This window comes from Lissotriton vulgaris, chromosome 5 (assembly GCF_964263255.1).
Source record: "Lissotriton vulgaris chromosome 5, aLisVul1.2, whole genome shotgun sequence".
In the NCBI taxonomy this organism is placed as follows: Eukaryota; Metazoa; Chordata; class Amphibia; order Caudata; family Salamandridae; genus Lissotriton; species Lissotriton vulgaris.
The window spans coordinates 541542242-541570233 of record NC_141693.1 but is presented as its reverse complement, the minus strand read 5'-3'; the positions used below and the strand labels follow the sequence as shown (position 1 = coordinate 541570233).

General features: G+C 47.2%; 1 protein-coding gene across 3 annotated transcripts in view; it reads right to left on the bottom strand.

Moving 5' to 3' along the window:
- The window catches only part of SLC16A12 (solute carrier family 16 member 12), an 812734-nt gene that overhangs the window by 75468 nt on the left and 709274 nt on the right, over window positions 1–27992 (bottom strand). For all 3 annotated transcript variants that reach the window (XM_086921988.1, XM_086921986.1, XM_086921987.1), the window contains exon 8: window positions 24438–24697. In XM_086921988.1, the coding sequence (XP_086778114.1) occupies window positions 24438–24697 (260 nt within the window). The remainder of the gene's footprint in view (window positions 1–24437; window positions 24698–27992) is intronic.

Genomic DNA, 27992 nt, shown 5'->3' with positions numbered 1-27992 from the left:
CTTAACCATTTACGGGAAGATCAACCTGGTAAAGATGGTCATTCTCCCCAAGCTCTCCTATCTTTTTACTACAATGCCTTTAACCTTTCCAAAAAAGAGCATCAGTAAGGTGCAGAGCAAGATAGGGAGTTTTGTGTGGGGCGATAAGGGGGTTCGACTGACCTGGACTCCGGACTGTCTGAGAGGCAGTTTGGTGCTGCCTATAAAGAGGGCAGGTATAACTACTTGGTCTGAACTGGTGGATTCAGAGGGGGTGCACCCCTGGAAATATTCGAGAGCCAAGATAGGTATAGGGTTATCAAGATTTAAATATCTGCAGTTAGTATCTTGGTATAATGCCGAAGGAAGGGAAGCAAGAGGGAATGTGGAGATCAAAAGGCTGTGTAAATCCACACACCCAATAAGGAAGGCAATCTCAGTATGGTATCACCATTTACCAGAAGCTGAAGATCTTGAGGTTCCTTCCATGGAATCGGTGTGTAACCTAACTACTCTTGGACCCTCAATAGTATCCCTTTTTGAGCCTTCATTAAAGATACTATACAAGTATATAAAACCTGCCTGTCTGAAAAAGAATCACTTTTTTGTCATAAACAGACTGTATTACACTCCTGCAAAGATTGCCAAGTTTGCCCCAGAACCATCTACTAAGTGTCCAAGATGCCTCTCCCCTCTGGCTAATGACCTGCATGTTTTCTTCGAGTGTCCAGAATTGGGAACCTTTTGGAAAGAGGTTGGTGATTCACTCCGAAATATTTTTAAGGCTGATATTGATCTTAATCTCTCATTAGTCCTCTTTGGAGATGATGGTGTATTCTGTCAGACGGCCCCACGGTTGCAGAGAGGTCTTCTTTTGTACCTGGTTTTGTTGGCTCAGAGACAGATCTGTAAGAAATGGAAAGATCTTCTCCCGCCAAAAAGGGAGGACTGGCTCAGAACATCGTTTAATATGGCCAGATTGGAGTATGAAGGTGCTGAGGATAAGCCATCGAACATTTGGTATCCTTTGATGAGTTGGGGTCGTAATTTAAATCTGGTATAAGTGGTCCTATGATTACACTGTGTACCCTCAACAAAAGGGGATTGTTCGGGTGACCAAAGCGAGTGCGGTAAGCCGGGAGGCCCACAGATCTAAATAGCGGCTTTATAAGATCCGCAGAGGCGGGGGCGTGGCTTGGGCGCCGATGGCGATGGTCGCCTGAGAGCTCGGCTCCGGGACTGAGCCCGGGATTATCCTGTTAATCGGAGGCCGCGGGGCACCCTAGCCCCCGCAAATCGTAGCTCGGCCCAACTGGACCCCACTGAGACGACCGGCGCGGCCTGGACGGGTGGTGATCTGCCCGAAACACGAAGTTCGAGGTCCCGGGGAGAGCGACCCAATATGGCGCCCGGACCCCTTTGTCCCCTTGGACGGGGCCATTAGCCTGGATGAACGCCGCTGAGCATAACGTGCCCTCCTCTCATGTGTGTTCCAGGAGAGTGAGGAGTTGGACTCTGCCCTGCTGAGACCCTGGTATTGATGAAGGCGCCTGGGCGATCGGAAGCTCCTACCACGGTAAACCCGGACGCCTGGAGGTCCCGGCGGTGGTGACGACCCCCGACGCGGCGCCTGGTTGCATCCCCCGATCGGCCCGATCCCATGGGAAGCATAACCCCCTGGTGCCACAAAGTCTCTGGAGGAGTGGGTGGCCCTCGTTCCGGATCCTCGTCAACCAGACGGCCCTACCCGGCCTGGCGCCGAGTGTCTCCGCCTCCTCCTCAGCGCTCTCAGACGACACGGTGGTGGCGTGAGCCGAACCTGTGGAGATCCACCTGGCCCTGGAGAAGAGGATCACCGGCCTTCATCCCGAGGGCCTCCATTCGGGAGAGTTATAGTCGGAGCCCGCACTCGGGGGCACCTTTATCTGAGCCCACATTGTGCGCTTCCCACGATATGGGGAAGCCGAGAGGGGCCAAGGGGCCCACCCCGGCCGCCTCTGACTCGGAGACCCCAGACAAGGAAGGCAGCGGCAACCCGGGGGACGCTGGTGGCACACCGCTGCAGCAACAATTTGATCGCGTCCTGGAAGCGATTGCGACCACACGCTCGGCCCTTCAGCAGGACATTGCCCAGGTGGTGACGAGTCTGGGCCTTCTCAGGGCGGATCATGGCAAGCTATCGGACAGGGTCAAAGAAGTAGAAGGCTCGGTGAAAACCTTGGAGCCGGCACAGCGCACCTTGGCCGCGGCAATGAAAGATGCTCTAACCCGGATTTCTGCCCTGGAACAGCGAGCGGAGGATGCGGAAGGCCGTAACAGGCGCAACAACATCCGAGTGGTAGGCCTGCCGGAGAAGATCGAGGATGACGACATGGTGGCCTACTTGGAGGCCTGGCTCCGAGACACGGTAGCCCCGGAAGGCCTATCCTCTTTCTACACACTTGAACGGGCTCATAGAGTCCCAGCACGGCCACCGCAACTGGGCCGGGCGCCGCGCCCGGTGGTGGCGCGCCTCCTGCATTTTCGCGACAGAGACCTCATCCTCAATGCCGCTAGACATAATGGCCCTTTCAAGGTGGAGAACAGCCAGGTGAACATTTTCCCGGACTACACCTATGAAACCCAACGTAGGCGGTACTCATTCTTGGCGATCAAGCGCGAGCTCCGGAGCGAGGGCATTCAATACTCGCTCCTATTTCCTGCAAGGCTCCGCGTCATTGTGGATGACAAGACTCAATTTTTTGATACCCCGGAGGATGCCTGTAACTGGCTTGAACTGTATAGAGCTGGGAAAGATGGCTTCGCCCCCACATCTCAGACAACGGCGGAGCCGGGACAGCGACGGCGGTCCACGAGGGTGCGGAGTCGCCGGGGCCGTTCAAGCGGCCCTACTACTGCAGAGACATCGACGGAGCGGAAGGGTGTATTGGAGGTGTTGTCTGCCCTTTCTGGGTCAAGAGAGGATGCCATCGCAGAAGAAGAGAACCCTGGTGACGAGGGAGCATCGACGGACTCAGAGAACTCGGTGACGGATAGTACCGGCACACCTGTGATCACACCAAAATCGGTTGAGGACCTTCTTGATGGACAGGGTTGACGGGGTGAGCTGTATCCTTTTGGGTGGGGGCCCGTACCGGGGGTGGAGGGAGCCGATGGTTCAACATGACCACAGGTGAAGCGGGGGGTAGGGGGCCCTGCCTTTGCCCCGAGGGTTTCCATTACTGTTTAGGGCTTGCTTTAGTCCTGGCAGCCTGAGCATCGAGGGCCCACTGCCACCGCCCAGCCCGCACCTGGCCCCTAAGGCCTTCCTACGGTGGCGACTGTAGGATTAGTTGGGGATGAGGGGAATTTTGGAGGGCATGGTTTGGATGGGAACTAGATGGAGTTATTTGGGTCCTGTTCTGGGGAGGGTGGGCAGGGGTTTGGGTAACGTAAATTTTGTTGAGTTTTGGTTGAGGGAAATGGCCGCCATCAGTGTTGGGGGGATTGTTGTCTGCCTATTGCTGGGACCCGGATGGGGTGACTTTGCATGCACAGTATGGGACAATGGCTGACGTTGCTAATGTGAAGTGTATTACTTGGAACGTGCGGGGGCTTCATACCATGTCTAGGCGGCACAAAGTCCACGCTTATTTAGTGCGTAGGGGAATACAAATGGCGCTACTGCAGGAAACCCATCTGAACAAGGCGGAAGGGGCGGCGCTACAGCGTAGATGGAGGGGACAGGTCTTCTACACGTCGTACTCAGCGTATGCCAGGGGGGCGCTAATCTGGATCCGGGCTGGGGTTCCCTTCCAGGTCACAAACTCAGTGGTAGACCCCGAGGGGCGTTACGTGGCCATCTCTGGCACTCTGGGGGGGAGGGACCTGAACGTTTGCTGTGTTTACGCACCTAACATGGACCAGATTGCCTTCCTTTCTAGGTTGTCGGGCTCGTTAGCCCACTTTTTCACGGGGCCCCTCCTGCTCGGTGGGGACTTCAATTCAGTGGTGGATGTGGAGACTGATCGCTCGCACCCGCCCCTCCCTGATTCTCCGGTCCGCCGCGTGGCCAAGGGCCGTGGCGACTGGCAGACACGGTGGGGGTTGACGGATATTTGGAGAGCGCAACACCCCGACACTAGAGATTACTCCTATTTTTCGGGCCTCCACGAGTTGCACGTTCGGCTGGACGGGTTTCTTGGCTCGACTGAACTGGTTTCAGCGGCCGTCCGTTCCGAATACTTGACTAGGACCATCTCGGACCATAACCCCCTCCTGCTGGCCCTTCGCTGGTTTCCGGGGGCGCCGGCGGTGCCCACCTGGAAGTTACGCCCTGAGATGCTCGAGGATATTGTCTTCAGAGCGGACTTAGGTGATAAGATCGAGGAGTATTTCGCGTCCAACGGGGGCTCTGCGAGCTCGAGAGCGCTGGAATGGGACGCTTTTAAGGTGGTGATGAGGGGTTATTGCATCACCAAGAAGGTAGGTATGAGGCGGGTTATCCTCGATGACTTGGAGGTGGCCGATCGGAAGCTTCGGGAGTTGGAACTCCGCCGCCCCGGGCACCCTGACCTCCAGGGACGCACGGCGGAGGCGAAGGAAGCGGTGGCAGCTGAGGTCGAGCGGCTGCGCTGCTTCGACTACAAGGCCTATACGGTTCGGTCCCTTGCAGAAGGGGATAAAACGAGCGCATTACTGGCTTGGCTGGCTAACCCTACGCGCCAGACCTCACTGACGACGTCCATGCGTATGATAGACGGGACCCTGGTGCATACTCAACCGGAGATTCTAGGTTGCTACCGGCACTACTACGATCAGTTGTACCGCAGTTGTGCTGTCAAAGACCCTGACCTTCTTGAGGACTATTTGGGATCCCTGGAGCTCCCGATGGTGGAGCCTGACGTGGCGAAAGCCCTGGGTTCCGATATCGAACTGGGGGAGATCCGCAGCGCCATCAAAAGGATGGCGCGGAACAAGACCCCGGGACTAGATGGTCTTCCGGTGGAATTTTATGCGACCTATGCCGACCTCCTGGCTCCGAGACTGGTGATTGTTTATAGAGAGGCGAGGAGGCTTGGCCGACTGCCTGGCTCGATGCGGGAGGCCCTGGTGGTTCCCCTCCTCAAGCCGGGGCGAGACTCGACCGATCCGGCATCTTACCGGCCCTTATCGATGCTGACGGTCGATTATAAGATTCTGAGCAGCATCCTGGCCTCGAGACTGATTGGCCACATGGCCTCCCTAGTGCATGAGGACCAGGCCGGATTCATCCCCAAGCGCAATACGACAATGAACATCCGCAGGTTGTTCCGCTTGCTGGGTGAACCGCTGACGGATGCTCCATGCCCAGTGGTCCTGTCGGTGGACCTAGAGAAGGCGTTTGATAGCCTGGAATGGGACTACCTACACACGGTGTTGCGACGGTTTGGCCTCGGGGAAGGCTTCATCAAATGGACCGCGGTCTTATACGCCTCTGTGTCGGCCAGGGTTCGGGCGGGCCCATTAATTTCCTCACAGTACCCGGTAGAAAGGGGCACGAGACAGGGCTGTTCGTTATCCCCACTTCTCTTTGCGCTGGCGGTGGAGCCCCTCGCAGTGCTACTCCGGTCGGGGGCGCATTACAGTGGCTTCTGGACCCCTTCGGGCACGCACCAGGTTTCGTTATATGCTGACGACTTGTTACTCTTTCTGGAGGACCCAGTCGAGGCCCTACAGGGAGCTAAGACGGCGCTCTCGGCGTTCGGGGCGGTCTCGGGCCTACGGGTAAATTGGACCAAGACGTGCCTCTTCCCGGTCCGTAGAGGCACCCCTAGTCCAGTCCTTAATGGGGGACTTAGATGGGAACCTGACTGTTTCAGATACCTGGGGGTGTACATTTATCATAATCCATCTGACCTCCTGGACGGAAACATCGCCAGGTGCAGTCGAGCTCTGCGGGGGAATATGGACTTCTGGGCTACACTGCCGCTTTCGTTGGCGGGGCGGGTCGCCCTCCTCAAAATGGTGGCTCTCCCCCGACTGCTATACTATTTCCGGGCGCTGCCAGTTTGGATCCCACCGGCCACGTTTAGGCTTCTACGGTCGACGGTGACCGGATTCCTTTGGGGCTCGGGCCGCCGTAGAGTGGCCCTTAAGACCCTGATGAGGCCGAAAGCCGAGGGTGGGCTTGCGGTGCCGGATTTCGAGAAATATTATTTGGCGGCGCAGCTCCAGACCCTCACCCAGGAGGTTGCCAGGGAATTCCGAGGCCCGGAGGACAGGAGAGGTACAGGGATGGCTAGGCATGTCCTGTCTTTCATAGCTCTACGCCAACGTTTGACCTTACAGGACCTAACGTTGGAGGAAAAGACCATCCGACTGTGCTGGAACCGGGCTCACGCCAGGGGCCAACTCCGGATACCGTATGCGCCGGAAATACCATTGGGGATGCTGACGGCGTTGCCCCATGGCGGGGATTGGTCACGATTGGCGGTATGGGAGGACGCGGGGTTGCAGTTGGTGGGTGATCTTTATGAGGCCGGGGTACTTTTGCCTTTCCAGGGGCTCATTGATCGTTTCGGGATTCCCCCAGGGGACTTCCTGTTGCACTCGGCCCTGGTCCGTGCGATCCAGGCGCATTGGAAAGGCGGACAGGAGGAACCTCCTACGTCTCCGGTGTGCCAATACGTTATGATGTCTGCGGGCACGGTGAAGGCGGTCACCTGCCTCTACGGCAGATTGGTCAATGAAGGGTTGACCCCCCTTACGACCCTCAAGGGCCGTTGGGAGGCAGACATAGGCAAGGAAATCCCGGAAGCGACCTGGTCTCAGCTCGTGCGGCGAGCGTGGAAGGGGACGCGTCATGCCCGTTTTCAGTTGGTCCACTATTATGTACTCCATCGAGCATACCTGACCCCGGCAAAAATCCAACAGTATTTCGCTACGGACTCGGCAGCTTGCCCCAGATGCCCGGCGCCAGAGGCAGACCTCCTCCACATGCTGTGGACCTGCCCGGGTCTGTCCTCCTACTGGGCGGAGGTGGAGAAGACCCTGACGGAGGTGACAGGGAGACCCCTATCGCTTGATGCGGCGGTGGGGTTGTTGCATTGGTTTCCACATACCCCCAAAAACAAAATTTCCAGTAAATTTATTGATTTAGGACTTCTCCTGGCCAAACGAGAGGTGACCAGAAACTGGAAGGCACGCGCTGGTCCGACTGGGGGCAGATGGCATAGCGAACTATTGAAGTGGGCGGCGGGGGAAAGTACGCTGAGGTATCAACTGGCTGGGAGACAACGTAGCGAGCGAGCACAGGAGACAGCGCTGGAATGGGAGACACTAGTGCAGGCCCTCAGAGACTATTGCGCCCCCAGCGACTCAGATAGTGAGATGGAAGCGCGCCCTGAGTCCCGATAGGCGATGGTGTTTTCTGTTACTGATACGCTCATCTTGGGTCCTCTCACGAATCCTATTGCGGTTGCTACCATACACTGATGGCGGAGTTGGGTGGGGGAGGGATTTCTTTGCAAGTTAGTGTTTTGTGGGTGGGACTTTCTTTTGGGTTTGGGGGCTTGTTTAGAAAAGCAGATGACGGACGGTGGATTATCCGGACCAGCCTTTCGCTCCTGCTGAACCCCCACTGGATTTTATCGCCCTACTGTTGAACTATGGGCTGGATGATAATGTGTAAAAACGTGCTGCGGGGGGTGGACGGGAGGCAGTCGATTGATTTCCGTGTATTTTGGATACTGGTCATATCTGTAACAGTTTACTGATTCCTGCAATAAAAATATATTTCAAAAAAAAAAAAAATAAATAAGATCCGCAGAGGCTTGAAAGGTAAGATGAGGACAAAAAATATTTTTTCATTAAAAAAAAGAACAATCTCCTAAAGAAGACAATTATTAGCTATGAGTAGCTGGTTCACTACCTTCAGGACCAATAATTTAATAAAATCTGATTGTTCCCAGGTGGATAATATATAAGGCTGTGACAGATGTTGTTTTTGAAGACAGAGATGCTGAGCTGCAAGCATTCAATTGATGGGCATTGGGTATATTGTATGCATTCACATTTTAGCATTTTTGGGGGGATTTTCATCACACATACTTTGACTTATTTTCACTTTGCTGTCTAATTCTTGCATCTCCTTTGCAGGGGAAAATATCCATAAATGCTTTTGGTCATAAAGAGTATATCCGGTATTTGAATTAATAGATCACAGAGGTAGAGGGGTCATTGGTCACTGCTAAGTAACAATTATTGTAGTATGCATTGTTATTCATTTGTGTTGTTTTGTGCTTTGTTGAATGGTTTAGATATACTTGAACAGGCGTGAGATTGTAGAGTCAGAAACCTCCATCTGTGTGTTAATTACTGTATCTATTTTTGGGGTGTTGTATCATTGAGGTATCCATCTTTGTGTTCTGACGTCTGGGAGTGGAGGTGTACCATACGTACTGGATTTTGCTCTTACTTTTGAAGCTGTAGCTAGCATTGTGAGGCTGCAATGAATGTGAAGTTTGAGTGATTAATGGAATGAGGCTGCCATTCATGTTGAAGTGCAATCCCAGATCGGGTTCAAGCCCCTATTTCTGCATGGCTTGAAATTACAGTCCAAGTAGAAAATACTCATCCCTGGGTGCTTTGGCTGCATGATTTGCAGAAGTAAGACTGACACAATTTGTTCTGACAATTAGCACACATTCACTATTTCATCACCTTAGAATAGGTAATACCAAGTGTCTATTTGCAGTTCATTGCTCATTCTGAAATATGTAAATTACAACGGGGCACACATTGCACACCTGGTAAGTAACAAAAAACCACCCAATGAGTATTTACTGGGTACATAGTTTTTAGTTCTCAGAGGCAGTTATTGATGCAAATCCTAATGACACAGGTTTGAGAGAGAGAAGATAGAAGGTGTTAACACCCCAGATTAGGTGCTACTCTTTGATAGTCTCTGTATCTATGAGATTGATGGATGATTAGATTGAGAATGGGAACATACTTTTGTGATGTATTGTATGGTAATAAAAGGGCAATTTGTTCAATATCATGTTGACGTTGGTGGTTGCATTATAAGAAAGGAATGACTGGGAAAATACAACATACAATTACAGTCACATATGTTCTGGGTTCCTTATTTGGATGGAAATGTTCATGTTGGAGGACAATTGGTTCATGTTGATGCATGAAAGGGTAATCATATCATCAATTGAAGGGGCAGTGTAACTGTTGCTTTATTGAATGTGCTTATGTTTTCAGGTATACTTTATTGACTTTCTTTTTTCTACTCATTAGAGGGCCTTATGTTTACATGCTGAGGTTAAGGTTTGTGAGCTTCACTTGTGGGTTTGACATTGATTAATCTGTGATCATAAGAGCGGTCAGAGGTAATTATAGATGAATTGGTGGTTTAATAAGAGGATGTTTAACACCATCCAGCGATGTATGATGGCTAAGATATTGGCAAGAGTATCCTTGTTTCAAATCTGGGGAAAGCATTGGGTTTGAAGAAGGACAGGTTCAGTGTAAGCTGAGTATCATCAGCACACATGTAAAATTTGCTACCAAGGTGTATAGCACAGAGGGATAAAGGTAACATGTAAATGTAAATGTTGAATAATAATGGAGACTACTGATCCCTTGAGTAGACGGCATGGATACTACTAATTCTCCTAGTGGTTGACCATTTAACCTTTTTTTTCTTCCTTACAGGGTTCCTGTTGATATCTCCTAATTTTTTCTTTTTGTCTGTTATAAAGTAGTTTTGCCTTTTGATGTTTCCTCTATAGATTTAGCAATGTTCTCTTTAACGTTTACTTCTTTTTGTAATTGCTCATTTAAAGCAGCATAAGTTCCTCATGTTTATCATATTTCTTGTTGCACGTTAGCTGGTCGTATATTTCCTTATGTATTATCCTAATGTTAATCATCTCTTTTGTTTATTCATACAGATCTGTTTATGTTCCTTCAACCCATATTCCTTCTCGTCCTGATGCGGTCCGGACTCCCAGTTTCGGGTGGTTTGTCTTGTTGTGTGTCATCACTGCCCCATTGTTCTTTCTTTGTTTCCCTCAGGTATGTTATTCTGAGTCATCCTTTTTGGATATGTACTGTCTCTTCTTGTATTTCTCCTCTCTTTCCCTCTCCCTCTTTTCCTTCTTTCTCCCTTTTTTCTAAAGGACCTATTCTTCTTTCTTCTTCTCATATCTGATTCTTCTTTTTCTACGTATAAATTTGTAATCTCTTTTTCCTCATGCTTCTTCATCTCCTTCTCTCTGCTCCTCCTTCTTCATCATCTGATTTTTCTTTTATTTCTTGGAATTCTCTTTTATCTCTTTATCACTATAGCTTTTGTTTCCTTTACATTTTTATTGTTTTTACATTCAGTTATCTCCTGGAATGTAAAGGGTTTTATCAATCCTATTAAATGACAAAGAATCCTTTCCCACCTTGCTTTGTATAACCCTGACATAGTTCTTTTACAGGAGACCCATCTTACAGAAGCGAAATCACTAAAGTTAAAAAGAAGCTGGATGGACACAGTTTTATTCTCAGCATCTACTAATAAAAAACATGGGGTTGTCATTCTATGCAAATAACAAATTGAAATGTAAAGTCATATCGCAGGAAAATGACACAGAAGGTAGACGGATATTAGCCAAGTTGTCCATTAATTCTGTGCCTTCAACTGTCTTTAATATTTATGTCCTACACAACCTGATTGTTCTTTTTGGCCTTTGATTATGCAAAAATGTATTCAAATTTGAGATGATTTGTTTATTCTAGGTGGTGATTGCAACCAGATTCTAGACCCGTTTCTTGATCGCAAGTCTACAGTCCTTTTTATTCCCCATAAGACCCACAAACAATTCCTTGACATTATCTCTCAAGCACATCTCATTGACTCTTGGAGAGGTTCTCACCCTGATACTCTTGACTATTGCTTTTTCACTCCTCCTCCTGCATCTCTTTCTCGTCTAGGCTATATCTTTCTCTCTCAATCTTTGTGTCAAAATCTACTGTCTTCTTCTATCGAACCCATAGTTATCTCGGACCAGGCCCACATTTTATTGGACCTTGATTTACTCCCTTCGCATCCAAAATCTTTGTGATGGCGCTTTAATAACTCCCTTCTTACTGATCCTCTCTTCTCCTCCTCCTTTTACTCCCCTGCTAAAAAATTCTTTGTACTTAATTGCGACTCCAGTACCTCCCGCCAGATTATTTGGGACTCTTTTAAAGCAACAGCAAGATTTTTTATTATAGATTTTGTCTCTAAGAAAAAGAAACGTTTTCTTCAGAAACGGAAAACTACATTATCTCATATTAAGATTTTGGAGCATGAATTTTACATATCCTCAAATAAATCCATCTCACCGGAACTCATACGAGCAAAGCTTGAGTTTAATAAAGCTACTACTGACAATGCATCATCAATACTCCTTCGTAATGGTGCTCGTTAATATGGTGGTCACAATAAAACAGGGAAACCTCTTGCTAATTACCTCAAAACAAGGAAGGAGCGCACTCTTATAGATTCTATGTACTCTTCTGATACTCCCTTCTACATAAAGATCAGGAACTACTTGATAAATGTAAACTTTTTTATAAAACCCTTTGCACACCAGAATCTACCCCCACTCCTTCTCTCATTCAGACTTATCTTGATGAACTCCCTACTCCCTCTACTTCTCATCTTAACATTCTTGATCTTGAAAACAACCTTTTCCTTAATGAACTTTCCAAAGCTTTAAATACCCTCACTAAAGGAAAATCGCCTGGACCAGATGGATTTTCTGTTGAATTTTACATCCATTTTTCTGATTTGTTACTTCCTAAACTTTTAACACTTTTCCATTCATTTTATTCATCTGGTAAGACAGCAGGCCACTATTTGCCTCATTCCTAAAGAGGGCTGTGATCCTCAATTTTGTAAAAATTATTGTCCGATCGCTCTAGTTAATGTTGATTATATATTATTTGCTAAATTGCTTGCTTTACGTTTAGATCCTCTTATGCCTCATCTTATTGGTAAAGAGCAATGTAATTTTGTTAAGGGCAATCTTACCTCCGATAATTCTCTTCTTTTTCTCAATGTTTTAAATAAAGGTCCCTCCCTTTCTATTCCTCTGGCTGCTATCTCTGTTGATGCAGAGAAACCTTTTGATAGAGTTGATTGGTCTTTTTGTTTGCATCGTTACGCTGGCATGGTTTTGGTCCTAAATTCACATCCCCTATCTCCTTACTATATTCTGCTTCCAAAGCTTCGGCCCTAGTTAATTGTCGCATCTCATCTTATTTTCCGCTCCAACGTGGTGTTCGTCAAGGCTGTCCTTTATCCCCCCTTCTTTTTGTTCTAGTCCTTGAACCTTTTTTGACTTTTAGCCTTAACAATGACTCCATCTCCGGTTTTCCTTATGGTGATTGCCAATTGAAACTCTCTGCGTATGCAGACAATATTCTTTTATTCATTTCTGCTCCTGAAACATCTATTCCTCCTTTATTACTTGAATGTAATTCTTTTTTGCAGGTTTCCGGGTACAAAATTAATTCAGACAAGACTGAAATTCTCCATCTTACAAAATTCTGTCTTCCCCATTTCTTCTCCTCAACTGGGTTTGATTGGAACAGTTCAAAAATTAAATACCTAGGTATATGGTTTTCCAATTCCATTGCCTCTTCAATTAAACTAAATATGTCTGCAGCCCTATCTTGAAGTCATTCTCCGCTTGTAATCCTCTCTTTCTTTCTTGGTGGGAGCGGTTGGATTCGATTAAGATGATGATTGCCCCAATTTAAATTCATATTTTCTCCATGATCCCCGTCTACACTCCCGCTATCTACTTTAAACGTATTGATTCGTGTCTTTCTAGATTTCTCTGGAAAAATAAAAAATCCAGAATTGCCTTATCATCTCTTTGAAAGATAAAATCTAATGGTGGAGTGAATTTCACGGATTTCCGTCTTCATCATAAAACATTCTCACTGCGCCAGGCCTCAAGATGGCTTACATCAGACCCTTCTCCCTTTACTCCCCTTTGGTTCTCCATTGAACAATTCTTATTATTCCCCTATTCCTTCAATGAAGATATACGTTTTTCCGCCAAAACTTCTCATACTCCCCCCCCCCTTATTTAGACACACTTGTTCCCTCTTGAAACTTTTGGTTCACCCCACTACTATTTCCCGTGAATCTTTCTTAGATGCCCTTATTTGGCATAATTAGCGAAATTCTCCTCAACAACAGACCCATTTTTTGGAACTTGTGAAGATTAAAAGGTATTTCATGGGTTAAACAGCTTTTTGATGGAGTTTCACCTTGCTCCTTTGCCCAGTTTCAGTCCTTATTTCATTGCCATCGATCCTTTTTGCCGAAATTTACCACTCTTATGGCGATTATTCTTGAAATGTATTATTCCCTTCCTCCTTCATCTTTATCTGTTATCCAAAATCCTCTCCTCAAATTACTTCTTACCTTTTCTAAAGCCTCTCTTATCTATAAATTCTTCTCAGCCCCAATCCATATTGCGTTAAATCTAAACTCGAACTTTCGTGGGAATCAGCTTTGGGATGCAATTGGTCTGTCATTTGTTGGGATAAACTTTGGTCCAGATCCTTAAAAAATTCTTGTTCTGCTTCCCTTACCCAATCATTGTTCTTCCTTTATCACAGATTTTATCTTTCCCCTGCTTCTTTATCTCATTTTTCTGTCTCTTCTGATTGTAACTGTTGGACTTGTGGTACTTCTAATGCTGACCTTCTTCATCTCTTCTTTCTCTGTCCAACAGTTTCTGAATTCTGGGAAAAGGCTTGGTCATACATCTCTCGTCTGTTTACAATATCCATTCCTTATTCTATGCCTCTCCTCTTCGCTAGTAGCCTCTCTAACTCTTTAGAACTTTCTCCACATTGCCATGGTCTTTTTGACCTTGTGCTGGCTCGAGCCTATCAACACATTTCCTTTAACTGGAAAACTCTCACAAATCTTTCCATACAACATTGGTGGAATACTCTCTGTCATTTTCATAGACTTGATGTTGCCTTTGCCTCCTCTTGCAACCTAACCGTTAATAGTGATCTCTTCTGGTGTAGTGTAGTTCCTATTTTCCCAATAGGCTCTGCGCATTGGAATAACATAAACAGCAGTGTAGACGTAGGACTGAGGTTATCTAGGTCTCTACTGACTATGTTAGACTTAATTTAGGTTTGCGCCAGCTAGCTCAGAGGTCACTGGAAACTTTCTTGAATGAATAGGAAGGGATCAACTTCCCTGGCTCAGACAAGAAGGGATTCAGTTTCCGACAACTGCATAAACATGACAACTTTGCTCCCTCAGAATAAGAGTAAATCTCTAGAGTCGTGTGAAAACAATAGACAGCTATTTCACTCAGTCAGATGTGCATTCTTAGCTTCACCAGAGTGCAGAGAATAGAGAGACGGGCGTTTTCAATAAAAGGTATTATTTATTGAGCAGTCTTCCTTCTCATACAAGAGAAATGAATTGCCACAATTGCAATACTTAATATAAAGTAAAGTACGTACAGTAAAAGGAGTATTATGAAATAATACTGTAAAAGCATTGATATGGTTTCTTAGCCATAAGACACTTTAAATTGGATAAAATATATATACATATATACATAGGCTAACGTGCTCAACTGGTGCTTCTAAAATACGCCTACCCCGGTGTACTGACCTAAGCCTAATACGTGGGAAGGAGTAAGTAAGTAGCAGTTTAAGTTAAGTTGGTTTTGCCAAGAATCTGGTTCAAGGATTCTCTCTAAGAGTTTAGTCAGCACTGTACCTCGGGAATAGAATGTAGGAGGTCTGGTATCTCTCTCTCAGGACTCGATATCCCAGTCACCCACAAGGGTAGGCTGGAAACGCCGGAGCTGGGTTTTCTCGGCAGGAGAAAAGACAGCGTCTTTCTCAGCGCGTCAAAGAGGAGGTGCAGCGTCCGTGGGCTCTCCGCGTCTGCTGGGCTCTCAGCAAGTAGATTAGCTGCTCTGCTCCAGAACCACCACCGTGTGTTTGCTTAAGGCAACGTTGGTATATTTATACCTGAAAGGTGCTGAGTTTGACGTAAGGTTTGGACATAAGACGTCAATAAAGATGTCACTAAGAACTGGCCGTTCTTACAGTGCTCGCAGGAGTTCTATTACAAATCAAAACAAAGCAAGTGGGGATTTCCCAGTTTGCTGGAGGTTTGGTGTGTTGAAAGAACTCATTGTGCTTTCTAGGAATCTAAGGAAGTAGCTTTTGCCGTGCCTTGGACTGCAAGGGCGATTTACTGAAATATGGATCTGATTCTTATGCCATTATAGGAATATTATTGATTATAGCCTTACAAGGGCATAAAATGGTAATATTGATTCAGGTTCCTAGATAAAAACACAATACTGGTTGCCCTTACCACCTATTTGGACCGAATGCATATCACCTCTGAAAATTCTAAACCTTTTTGAAGGATATCAACTCTGTCCTTCATTTCTTTCTTGATCCGGTTAATCTAATATATAGACCTACTTGCTAGACAATTTATATTGATTCATTTACAGTATTTTTCTAGTATGCCTTACTCTGTTTTATTTCTTTATTTCTTGATATTATAGTGTTAATATTCCCTCTCCTCCCCTTCTCACCCCTCTTCTGCTCCCGTTCCCTCTCCTTACTGCTCTTCTTATATAAAATTCCACAAATTGCTTTTACTCTTTTCTTCCAGTTATCAGCCAGGTCCTTTGTTATATTGCTGTATTTGAATTTTTCTGTATTTTGCTGGTATCTTTATGTATTAACGATATGATAAATAAAGCTTTTCAAACACAAAAAAAAGTAAAACATAAAATTGTGGGATTAGAATAAACGAAAATATTGAGAGGTTTGTAAATTTTGAATGAAGTCTTTTGTCTTAAAATATGCTGCACCCTGACACACTCATGGGTGGCATATTTCATTACTAGACCCGCACCTCTGTCATGCAAAGTCTGGCTAAGCATGAGTGGGCTCATCTCATGAGAGAGGAACAGATATATCAATGAGCATCAACATGAAAAATTGTCCATATACTCAATTTTGACAACAGGAACTAAAAAAAACCATTATTTCCACTATAAAGGTGACCAAAACCTAAAAGACCTATACACAGTAGCGAACCCTACAAAGTTGACTTTAAGGGGTCTACCATTGTCACAATCCATTGCCCAAGTGATTACTGTTGTGTGTGTCCCTTGATGAGACACAGCAATAAGTTGGACTTAGGCCTTAATGCACCTTGTATTTTCCTACATCTCAATAATTATAGCAGTTATAATGTAATTTACTTAATCTTATGTTCATAGACATTATGATACGTGTGCATGACTATACAATTTTAGATTGGTAAAGCAATATAAGATGCAAAATATCCTCCTCCGAACTAAAGGCTATTTAGCAGGAAGTGGGCCACATAGTAGATCAATTAATTAGGAGCATCATACAAAATCGGCCCCGCAACATCCTGCAAAGTGAGGCTACCCGGCAACTATTATGACAAAACAGAGTTTTTTTAGAGTTTTCACTTTGTTGATGTATTTCAGAAGCTTGAATGATGAAATTCCCTTGCAATCATTATGATACAGCATTGTTGCTAATGTCATAACTACCATGCATTTAATCAAAAATTATTAGATTTTGACATATCATTTCCACTTATTATTTTAATACAAATTACGCATTCATGCGATTTAAATCAGCCTTAGCAAAATGCATGATAAGTCTCAGCAGATTTTGCAAGTTTGCATAAGGGTTTTTAATATCCATGTAACCCCTTTGATGGCAATGCCTACGCAAAATATTTGACTTAGCCGTCTTCCTTCACATTAATAATTACATGCTGTACAGGACGCTTATGGAAGCTCTTCTTTGGTCACAAAATGGGTACAGACTTATTCTTCATTAAATTAATCACATGTGGTCTAGTTGTACAGTAGCTTCCACTCATCATGCTAAGCCAGTGACACCTCCTACCATTGCGCTTTTGCGATTTTAAATAGGCTTCCCACTTTTTTGTGGTCCAGTGCCTGTCAGTGAGTGACCTGGGAGGCAAAACCATGACCATGACCTCACGTAGGTGAGTGCTTTTTAGGTCAAAGCCTACATCTGGTTGTGAAAATACTTCTTGTGGGCATTCTCAAAGGTTCTCTTGGAATGCATTCAATCCGTTGCTTACCACTGGCTTTGTGATTAGTCACTCACATTTTCTGGCTTTCTGATTTGCTGGCTTCATTTGTTTTAGGCTGCCCAGCATGTCGTTGTCAATCTTGAGGAGCATAGCATGTTTACTGTAGTCTTCCCCCAGTTTTCGCTTTCTGTAAACAGGCCCACAAATCTTGTTCGTATCTTGTCAAATTTGATGTGCCTTCAAAGATTTAGGTCAAATGTGAGGCTTTGGCTTCCAAGGGAGCTTGGTGTTTACTTTTCTATCTCTGGCTTTAAAGTGAAAGGATTTGAAAAAATTGGGTTACTGGTTTAGGTCGGTGAATCCCTACTCAAGCACAATCCACAGTCCTTGTCAGGGTGAAGTCATAAGCAGACCTTAAATTAACCAGTGCTCAACCCTTGGTTAGTTTGGCACAGATCAACCAGGCTTAGCTCAGAGGCAATGTGTAAAGTATTTGTGCAAAAGCACCACAAAAGGATCCCACCCCAGTTTGGGAACATAGAGAAATGTTTTAATAATTAAAAAAAGACCAAAACAAAAGAAATCCAATCAGTAGAACAGGAGATATGCAGGTTCAAAGATTTCAGTGAAAATAGCGTTAAAAAGACAAGGCACCAACTGTGGATATCTGGTTACGCCAGACTGGGACAAAGTCACAAGTTCAGGCTGGCTGCAATGGCAGGCCTGAGACATGTTTAAAGGGCTTCTTAAGTGGGTGGCACAATAAGTGGTACAGGCCCACTTGTAGCATTTAATTTACAGGTCCTGGGTACATGGGTATCATTTTACTGAGGCCTTATAAGTAAATTAAATATACTAATTGGAGATAAGCCAATGTTACTATTTTTAAAGAGGGAACACATGCATGTTAGCACTGGTAAGGTGCACAGAGTCCTATGGCCAGCAAAAACGAGATCAGCAAAAATAGAGGAGGAAGGCAAAAAGTTTGGAGAAAGACCACCCTAAGGCTGACAAGCCTAACAGAATCTATCAGACAATCTTGCAGGATACTGGGAAAGAAAAGTGTTTGTTTCTAGCACACAATAAAATGGCAGAAGGGTTGCTCTGAGGAATTATTTTGTGTCTCTATAAGACTATTTCGCCCACAAAACATATGTTTTGACATCCAAATGAAGCATATAGGTCTCCTGGTTCCTGAAACATTACATAATCACAGCAACAAGGCCACTGACTCATTGTCAGTGAAATTGCTCTCCCACCCTCGCAGCTCCACCATTAAGTGAGGTGCCCCTGCCCCTGCACTCTTTAGTGTTGGTGATCGAGGCCCTCCCCCACCCGCAGGTTTCCTTGCGCCTCATCCCTGGTGGTCCAGTGGACCTCTGTCTCCTTTCTTTCTTTCTGCTCCTTCACTCGTTTTTCTCCCCTTTCTATCTTTCACCTTTCTGCACCTCTGCTCTTTTGTGCCTTATTTATGCCCATTCTCCCTTTCTCTACCTCTGCTCCTTCACTCGTTTTCACTCGTTTTTTCCCCCTTTCTATCTTTCACCTTTCTGCACCTCTGCTCTTTAGTGTCTTATTTCTGCCCATTTTCCCTTTCTCTCCCTCTGCTCCTTCACTCGTTTTCACTCGTTTTTTTACCCTTTCTGTCTTTCACCTTTCTGCTCTTTTCTGCATCTCTGCTCTTTTGTGCCTTATTTCTGCTTATTTTCCCTTTTATCTTTATCCCTTCTTTCCTCCCTTTACCTTTCCCCGCCGCTGCTGCCCCCGCGGCCCCTCCCCCCCAGCACGACCGGCCCAATCCAGCTCCCCTCCCCGCCTCCCAGCTGTCCAGACCTCCCCGACCCCTACTTAATGGCGGCCACTGCGGGGACAGGCGAGCAAGGCCACTGACTCATTGTGAGTGAAATTGCTCTCCCACCCTCGCAGCTCCACCATTAAGTGAGGTGCCCCTGCCCCTGCACTCTTCAGTGTTGGTGATCGAGGCCCTCCTCCACCCGCAGGTTTCCCTGCGCCTCATCCCTGGTGGTCCAGTGGACCTCTGTCTCATTTCTTTCTTTCTGCTCCTTCACTCGTTTTTCTCCCCTTTCTATCTTTCACCTTTCTGCACCTCTGCTCTTTTGCGCCTTATTTCTGCCCATTTCCCTTTCTCTCCCTCTGCTCCTTCACTCGTTTTCTCGCCTTTCTATCTTTCACCTTTCTGCACCTCTGCTCTTTTGTGCCTTATTTCTGCCCATTTTCCCTTTCTCCCTCTGCTCCTTCACTCGTTTTCACTCGTTTTTTTACCCTTTCTATCTTTTACCTTTCTGCTTTTTCTGATTCTCTGCTCTTTTGTGCCTTATTCAGTGAAGTAGTGTGGCTCACTGGTTAGAGGCGGCAGACCCGAGAGCAGAGGACGGCACGGGACCAGGGTTCGATTCCCGGCGCGGCAGGTTTCTGGACCAGGGTCAGCGGACTCGATAATTCTCTCGCCTCGGTGCCCACTCTGATCAGCGATCACACTCGGCAACTCTGGGCATTAGCTTGCCTCATCTTCACTAACGGCCCCACCAGACCTCCGGGGATGCCTGGTCTCACCCTGGAGATACCCATTAAGGGACCATCTCTCAGGGAAGCCAGGAAGGGTTTTGCAGCGGTCGAAGCGCCTTGGGACCCTACGGGTAAGTAGTGCGCTATATAAATGCCTATACATTTACATACATTTACATTTATTTCTGCTTATTTTCCTTTTTTTCTTTATCCCTTCTTTCCTCCCTTTACCTTTCCCCGCCGCTGCTGCCCCCGCGGCCCCTCCCCCCCAGCACGACCGGCCCAATCCAGCTCCCCTCCCTGCCTCCCAGCTGTCCAGCCCTCCCTGACCCCTACTAAAGGCGGCCACTGCGGGGACAGGTGAGCAAGGCCACTGACTCATTGTCAGTGAAATTGCTCTCTCACCCTCGCAGCTCCACCATTAAGTGAGGTGCCCCTGCCCCTGCACTCTTCAGTGTTGGTGATCGAGGCCCTCCTCCACCCGCAGGTTTCCCTGCGGCTCATCCCTGGTGGTCCAGTGGACCTCTGTCTCCTTTCTTTCTTTCTGCTCCTTCACTCGTTTTTCTCCCCTTTCTATCTTTCAACTTTCTGCACCTCTGCTCTTTTGCGCCTTATTTCTGCCCATTCTCCCTTTCTCTCCCTCTGCTCCTTCACTCGTTTTCACTCGTTTTTCCCCTTTCTATCTTTCACCTTTCTGCACCTCTGCTCTTTTGTGCCTTATTTCTGCCCATTTTCCCTTTCTCTCCCTCTGCTCCTTCACTCGTTTTCACTCGTTTTTTTACCCTTTCTATCTTTCACCTTTCTGATCTTTTCTGCATCTCTGCTCTTTTGTGCCTTATTTCTGCTTATTTTCCCTTTTTTTTTTATCCCTTCTTTCCTCCCTTTACCTTTCCCCGCCGCTGCTGCCCCCACGGCCCCTCCCCCCCCAGCACGACCGGCCCAATCCAGCTCCCCTCCCCGCCTCCCAGCTGTCCAGCCCTCCCCGACCCCTACTTAATGGCGGCCACTGCGCGGACGCGCAGCGGCTGCGGGCGTGCCGCTGGTGCACCACAGGCACGTCAAAGGCAAGCACGTCTGCGCCCGTCTGCGACCCGTCCGCAACCAGCACCAGGAACCCTGGACCTCCGCCCCGCCAACGCTATGACCCAGCAGCACTCCCAGGCTGCAACAACAACTGCAAGCTAGCATCACCAGCCGACACACATGGACCCTTCAGCTGTCTCCGCTGCTGGCACACCTGCAGCACCGCCAAGAACACGGATCCAGCACAACCCGCCCACAAGAACGCAACCGAACCGAAGACTCTGCAATGCATCCTCCTCAACGTCCGATCCCTCCACAAACACGCAACAGAAATCTGGGACCTCCTCGACAGCACCACCCCAGACGTAGCATTCTTCACCGAAACCTGGACCAACACCACCTCGGGACCGGACATCGCCATCGCCATCCCCCAAGGATACAAGATCTCCAGGAAGGACCGCCCCATCCACCCAGGAGGAGGAATCGCCATCATCCACAAATCAAGCCTCCGCCTGAGCACACTCCCTGACGAGTCCACAGAACTGATGGAACACCTTCACTTCAAGATACTGGCCAGCCCCACCGCCGCCCTCCGAGGAACCCTCATCTACCGACCCCCTGGACCCCACGGACCCTTCGCCAACTCCATCACGGACATTATCTCCCCGCAGGCCATCGCATCCACCAACTCCACCCTGCTGGGAGACCTCAACTTCCACCTCGACAATCAACTGGACCCCAACACCACATCCCTCCTGGACAACCTCCACAACATTGGACTCCGCCAGATCGTGACCGAGCCCACGCACTCAGCAGGACACACCCTCGACCCCCTCTTCACTACAGGAAACTCCATCACCTTCAGCCACACCACCAAACTCCCATGGACCGACCATCGTTGCGCCCACTTCACCTTCAGAACACCCACCATCCACAGACACTAGCACCTGCTTCCACAAAGAAACTGGACCAAAATCACTGATGACCAGCTCACCTCCTCACTCAACAGCTCCACCCCAACCATCGCGGAAAACGACGACCCCAACACCGCAGCCCGAACCCTGCATAGATGGATCTCGGACAGCACCAACACCATAGCCCCCCTCAAGAAAAACAATACCCATGCCAAGAAAGCCAGATGGTTTACCACCGAACTTCGAGAGTCCAGGCGCACATGCCGCCGCCTTGAAAAGGCCTGGAGAAACACCAAATCCATAGAAGCCCACAACAACTTCAGAGCCGCCACCAACGCCCACCATCAACTCATCAGAGAAACTAGGAAAAAAGCGATTGAAGACAGAATCTCCACCCACGCACACAACAGCAAGGAACTCTTCAGCATCATCAAGGAGTTCGCCCAACCCACCAGCGAGTCTACCGACATCCCTCCCTCACAAGACCTCTGCGACAAACTCAGCATCTTTTTCCACCACACAATCAAGAGCATCTACGACAACTTCGACGAAGACAACCAACACACTGAACCCTCACCAACCACCCCCGACACCCGGAAACCAGCGATTGATGACTGGACAGCCCTCACCACCGAAGACAATGAAGTCAATCCACTCAGGGGCCCCCACGGACCCCTGCCCCCACCACATCTTCAACAGAGCCGCCAACACCATCGCACCCATGCTCCGCCAAACCATCAACCGCTCCCTGGCGACCGCCTCTTCCCCGACGACTGGAAACATGCCGAGGTCAACCCCCTCCTAAAGAAACCCTCAGCGGACCCCACCGACCTAAAAAACTACAGACCCATCTCTCTGCTCCCGTTCCCAGCGAAAGTCATCGAGAAAGCCATCAACAGCCAACTCGCCACATTCATTGAAGAACACAACATCCTCGACTCCTCCCAATCCGGCTTCAGAAAAAACCACAGTACGGAAACCGCCCTCCTCGCCGCAACAGACGACATCCGCACCTTACTGGACAAAGGAGAAACAATAGCCCTCATCCTCCTCGACCTATCAGCGGCGTTCGACACAGTCTCCCACCGCACCCTAATACGCAGACTCTACGATGCAGGAATCCAGGACAAGGCCCTCAACTGGATCTGCTCCTTCCTCTCCGGCAGGACGCAGCGGGTCAGACTCCCCCCTTTCCTCACGGACCCCACACCGATCACCTGCGGAGTCCCCCAGGGCTCCTCCCTCAGCCCGACGCTCTTCAACGTCTACATGGCTCCACTTACCCACATCGTCAGAACCTACGGACTCAACATCGTGTCATATGCAGACGACACCCAGCTCATCCTCTCCCTATCCACCGAGCCCAACACCGCCAGACGCAACTTTCGAGAAGGCATGGAAGCCGTCGCCAAATGGATGAAAAACAGCTGCCTTCAACTAAACACCAACAAAACAGAAGTACTCATCATGGGCCCAAACCCCGACACCTGGTGGCCTACCGCCCTCGGAAACCCGTCAACCCCCACAGACCACGCATGCAACCTGGGAATCATCCTGGACTCCGAGCTCAAAAGGGACCGCCAGATCAACTCTGTCTCATCTTCCTGCTTCCACACCCTCCGCCTCCTTCGTAAGACCTTCAAATGGATCCCCCTCGAACACCGAAAGACAGTCACTCACGCCCTGGTCACCAGCAGACTCGACTACGGCAACGCACTCTACGTGGGAATAAACAAAAACCCCATCCGCATTCTACAGAACATCCAGAACGCTGCCGTAAGACTGGTCCTCAACCTGCCAAAACACTGCCACATCTCCCAGCACCTGCGCACACTCCACTGGCTCCCCGTCGAGGCGAGAATCACCTTTAAGATGCTCACCCACGCACACAAGGCCCTCCACGGCACCGGACCAGCATACCTGAACAGCCGACTCAAATTCCACGCACCCCAAAGGACCCTACGATCAGCCCAGCTTTCCTACGCCGTGGTCCCCTGCACCAGAAAGACCAGATCGGGAGGTTGCTCCTTCTCCTTCCTCGCGGCCAAAGCATGGAACGCCCTTCCGCTCCACCTCAGACAGACAACATCGCTCCCCATCTTCGCAAGAAACCTCAAAACCTGGCTCTTCGAAAGACCCCCTCCTTGATGGAATGGAACCTGCACCCCCCCACTCCCCCACCCCTAGCGCCTTGAGACCCTTACGGGTGAGTAGTCGCACTTTAACAAACTCCTGATTGATTGATTGAACACATCTGCCATTTTTAAAAATGTCGTCCCTAAAATTGCACCGTTATTAGCAATGTCTCCGTAAGCTAAATGACTTCTCTCATGATACAAAAACACACAAAAAAATGAAAATCTCTGCACCAAAATTTTGTCACGGGGGTATATCAAGGGGCCAGACTAACATCTAATCTTATGGACAGTAACCAACTGACTCTTATAGATGCTGAAAGGAAGGCCCACATACCCTCACACCATCCATTGCACCACTAAAGAGAGGACGAGACTCTGCAGACTGTTTAGAAGAGTAGAAGAGCATGCGCCAGGATGTATTAGACACATTTTCAGAATTGTATGTTAATTATTGAGGTTAATAATATCAACCTACAAACATGTTGTTACAATAATTATAGGAAGGAAAATATGGAGGCGCTATTCTTAACTCCACTCCTACTTACCTTGCTGGTATGTTGCTTGTAAATTCTATGTAGTCAGTTGATATGAAAAAAATCTTGATATTTTGATAGAACACCATTCTGACAGTTTGTTAAGCTTGATTTGTTGGAAGCAATGAATCAAATGTTTTGAAGAATACAAATAACCAATGTACAGACTTGTTAAAATATGAAGCAAACTAACCTGCTATAGGCGGGCTCACCAAATAAGGTATGGCATGAAGAAAGAAGATCACACCAAGAGCTGATGATAAGTAAGTTGTTCCGACAACGTCAGCAGCCACAACAGGAATTAGTGCCACATAGGCCCCATCAAAGTAGCCAAAGGTCACTGAGAAAGGTACAAGCAGTGCAAAGCTTCGTAGAATTGGAAGAAAGAGGCATGACAGTCCATCGAGTCCCACAGCAATGAGATAGCAAATAAGGCGATACTTCTTTAGAAACCTGTGAATAAAAAAATAAGCTGGGTAGGCATTGTGGCTAATACTGACATTTCTATCTACCAGGGAGACATGTAGCTTAGGCACCAATGTGATACAGGCAAAGTAGAAATTTAACATGTGATGGCATTAGAATGTATTTTCAATTCTGACACAGCTACATATAATTTCCTTTAAAACAAAATGTGAATCGATGAGACTTTCTTTTATCCCCTTTTTGTGAGCAAGTAAGGAAGGGGACTTTGTTTATTTGTTTTACAGACCAACCATCCCAAAACTACTTTAGGGTCTTGTTTTTGCAAAACAAAGGAAAATGCCGACTGGCCATCATGACATGAAGGCCAGTTGGCATTAATGTTTTGACAAAAATTATCTGGCCATGCATCTTTGCTAAAATAAATCTTACCATCCCTATGGAGTTCTCTACTTATGGCAGGATGCCCAACAGCATTTAATTGGTCTTGGTGCCCCCCTGGAGAGATGTAAACCTAAACCAGATGTAGGGGTATTAGTCATATCGTTTACGGGCTACGGGTACACACTTTTTACTGGGCTCCCTTTAAACAGACTCACCCGACTAAATGCAACACTCCATGCCGCAGTGCACTTCCAAAAACAAAACAAAAAGCCTGACGATATTGCTCTTGTCTCCGAATTGCTGCCAATTGAGGACCAATGCATATTTAGAACTACATTACTTATGACCAACTCTCTCCACCTTAACTCTCCTAAATACCTCACATAAAAACTAAAACTAAGATTAACCTTAAATTCTAGATTACTCAGAAGCACAAACTCCTACTCGACACTCCTGACTTCAAGAAAATTGTATGCAAGCCAGATCCTTTCAAGAACACCCAAACAAACCCTACACATTGTGAAGGCCTCACCTTAAAATGCCTGCTTATAAAGAAGTAATATGGCATCAGAATATCTTTGTCTTATTTTGTGGGATTTTACTGTTGACTTAAATCTAGATTTTGCTTGATGCCAACCATTTTGTACACTCCTATAAGCAAGAGAAATAAAGGGGTATATTCACAAGAATGTGTGATAACTACCGCAAGAGTAGCGTAACGCATCTTTCAACATTGCAGTCCATCACGGGAAAATAACCAAGTGACAACGTGGAATTCACAACACGGCGGTAGCATGCAATAGTCTGCAGAAACTGCAGACAATAACCGCCATACAACCACCGCAATGTAGACAATAACACAACCCACAACACCAAAAAACATGCGATGGGCCCAAGCTATGAGGAAAACAGCGATAAGCAGCACCAGGCCTGCAACACACACCTGGCAGGTGGGAAAAATCACAATAAAAGTAGGAAAAACACACAAAAACAAACTGACAAACAACCTAGCACTGTTGAGGCTGCCGAGCAGGTGCAGAGGATGAGCGCAACCCCCCAAGCACCCCGGACGACCTGTCCGGGACCTTGGGGACAGGGAAGGGCAAGGATAAGAAGAGGAAGACGAAGTTCAGTACGCAGGCAAACAGGATCATAGTCACGGAGGTGATGCAACACCATCAAAAACTGTTTGTCACTTCCAACGTGTCATTGGGCACCAAAAATGGAATATGGCGGGACATAGTGTGCAAGGTGAATGCCGTCGGGGAGCACAAGAGGAGAATGGACGAGGTCAAGAGGTGATGGAATGAAATAAAGCGGTGGACCAAGTAGAAACTCATCGCCAACTGAAAGGCAGCAACGCAGACTGGAGGTAGGTGACAGCGCCACAGCTCGAGCTGGATGTGTCACAGGGATTCTGCTCCTACACAGAACTGTGCACAGAGACCCAGGACCTCAGTGAATTGTGGTGTAACAAAAAAATCACCTTAGTGCCTAGAAACCCTAACCAGCTAGCATCAGTGTCACATTAGCTCTTCGTCTTATAGCAAATGAACCAATGATTAGACAACCCAGAAAATGCGACTTAGGTTATACTCAGAAATGGTCGGAAGCAAGATCACTCTTTCGTTATACTCTCATACCAGTCCACAACAGGAGTAAAAAAGAGACACAGAAAGGTTAAAATATTTATTTTAACGACGTGCTCAAAGATGCAGTATTTTTGCTAACCTAAGCAGACATATGATTAGAAATAATATGATCAGCATTGTTACAATTCCATAAAACACAAAAGGAGAAATCATATTACAATGATGGTGCAAATAGGTACTATAGCACCTAGTAAATCACCCTCCTTAGCTAGGAACTATGTTTTATAAAATATAGAAGGTCTCTTAGGTTTGTTTGGGGGACCCCATACCTCCAAGATCAGCAGGTGTGAATCACATCAAGATCTGTAAAAGCTCTCTGTCTCTCTGGAAAAGCGGGCTTCTTCCAAGTGCCTGAAATCATGCTAACAGGGTATTATTAAAGGCCCTAGAATCACGTTGGCCCGCAGCTGCATATATGTTATGGCTAGAACGTGAGCCAGTGATACAAAGAATATATTAAATGTGATAGTTGTGAAGTTTGTTAAAAAACAAACAAACTCCGCTGTGCGCCGCACACGTGATCAATGCTCACACGCGTGTAGAGCACACAGCGGGGTAGTCTCAAAGTCCCAGATTATGCCCAGAAGACTATTCCCAACTAGGAGAAGAGTCTGGGGGCTTGTTGGTCACACGGTCATGGGTGGGGGGAGGAGGAGACCCTACTTCTTAGAAGGACCCTCACTCACCACTAGTTGGTGACATGCTTCATAATCGGGTCCCCGCTGGGGTGACCTAATGTCTCCCCAGCGTGCTACGACGCCTGGTTACAGCGGAGCAGGATGTGGTGAGTGCAACAGTGCCCAAATTATGAGGTGACTAGCTGTGATTGTGCAAATGTGTTTACGGGCTACGGGTACACACTTTTTACTGGGCTCCCTTTAAACAGACTCACCCGACTAAATGCAACACTAAGTGCACTTCCAAAAACAAAACAAAAAGCCTGACGATATTGCTCTTGTCTCCGAATTGCTGCCAATTGAGGACCAATGCATATTTAGAACTACATTACTTATGACCAACTCTCTCCACCTTAACTCTCCTAAATACCTCACATAAAAACTAAAACTAAGATTAACCTTAAATTCTAGATTACTCAGAAGCACAAACTCCTACTCGACACTACTGACTTCAAGAAAATTGTATGCAAGCCAGATCCTTTCAAGAACACCCAAACAAACCCTACACATTGTGAAGGCCTCACCTTAAAAAGCCTGCTTATAAATGCAAGGGTTGTGCCTTTAACATTTTTTAATAATGGCCACCCTGCATTAGTTAAAAACAAAGTGAAC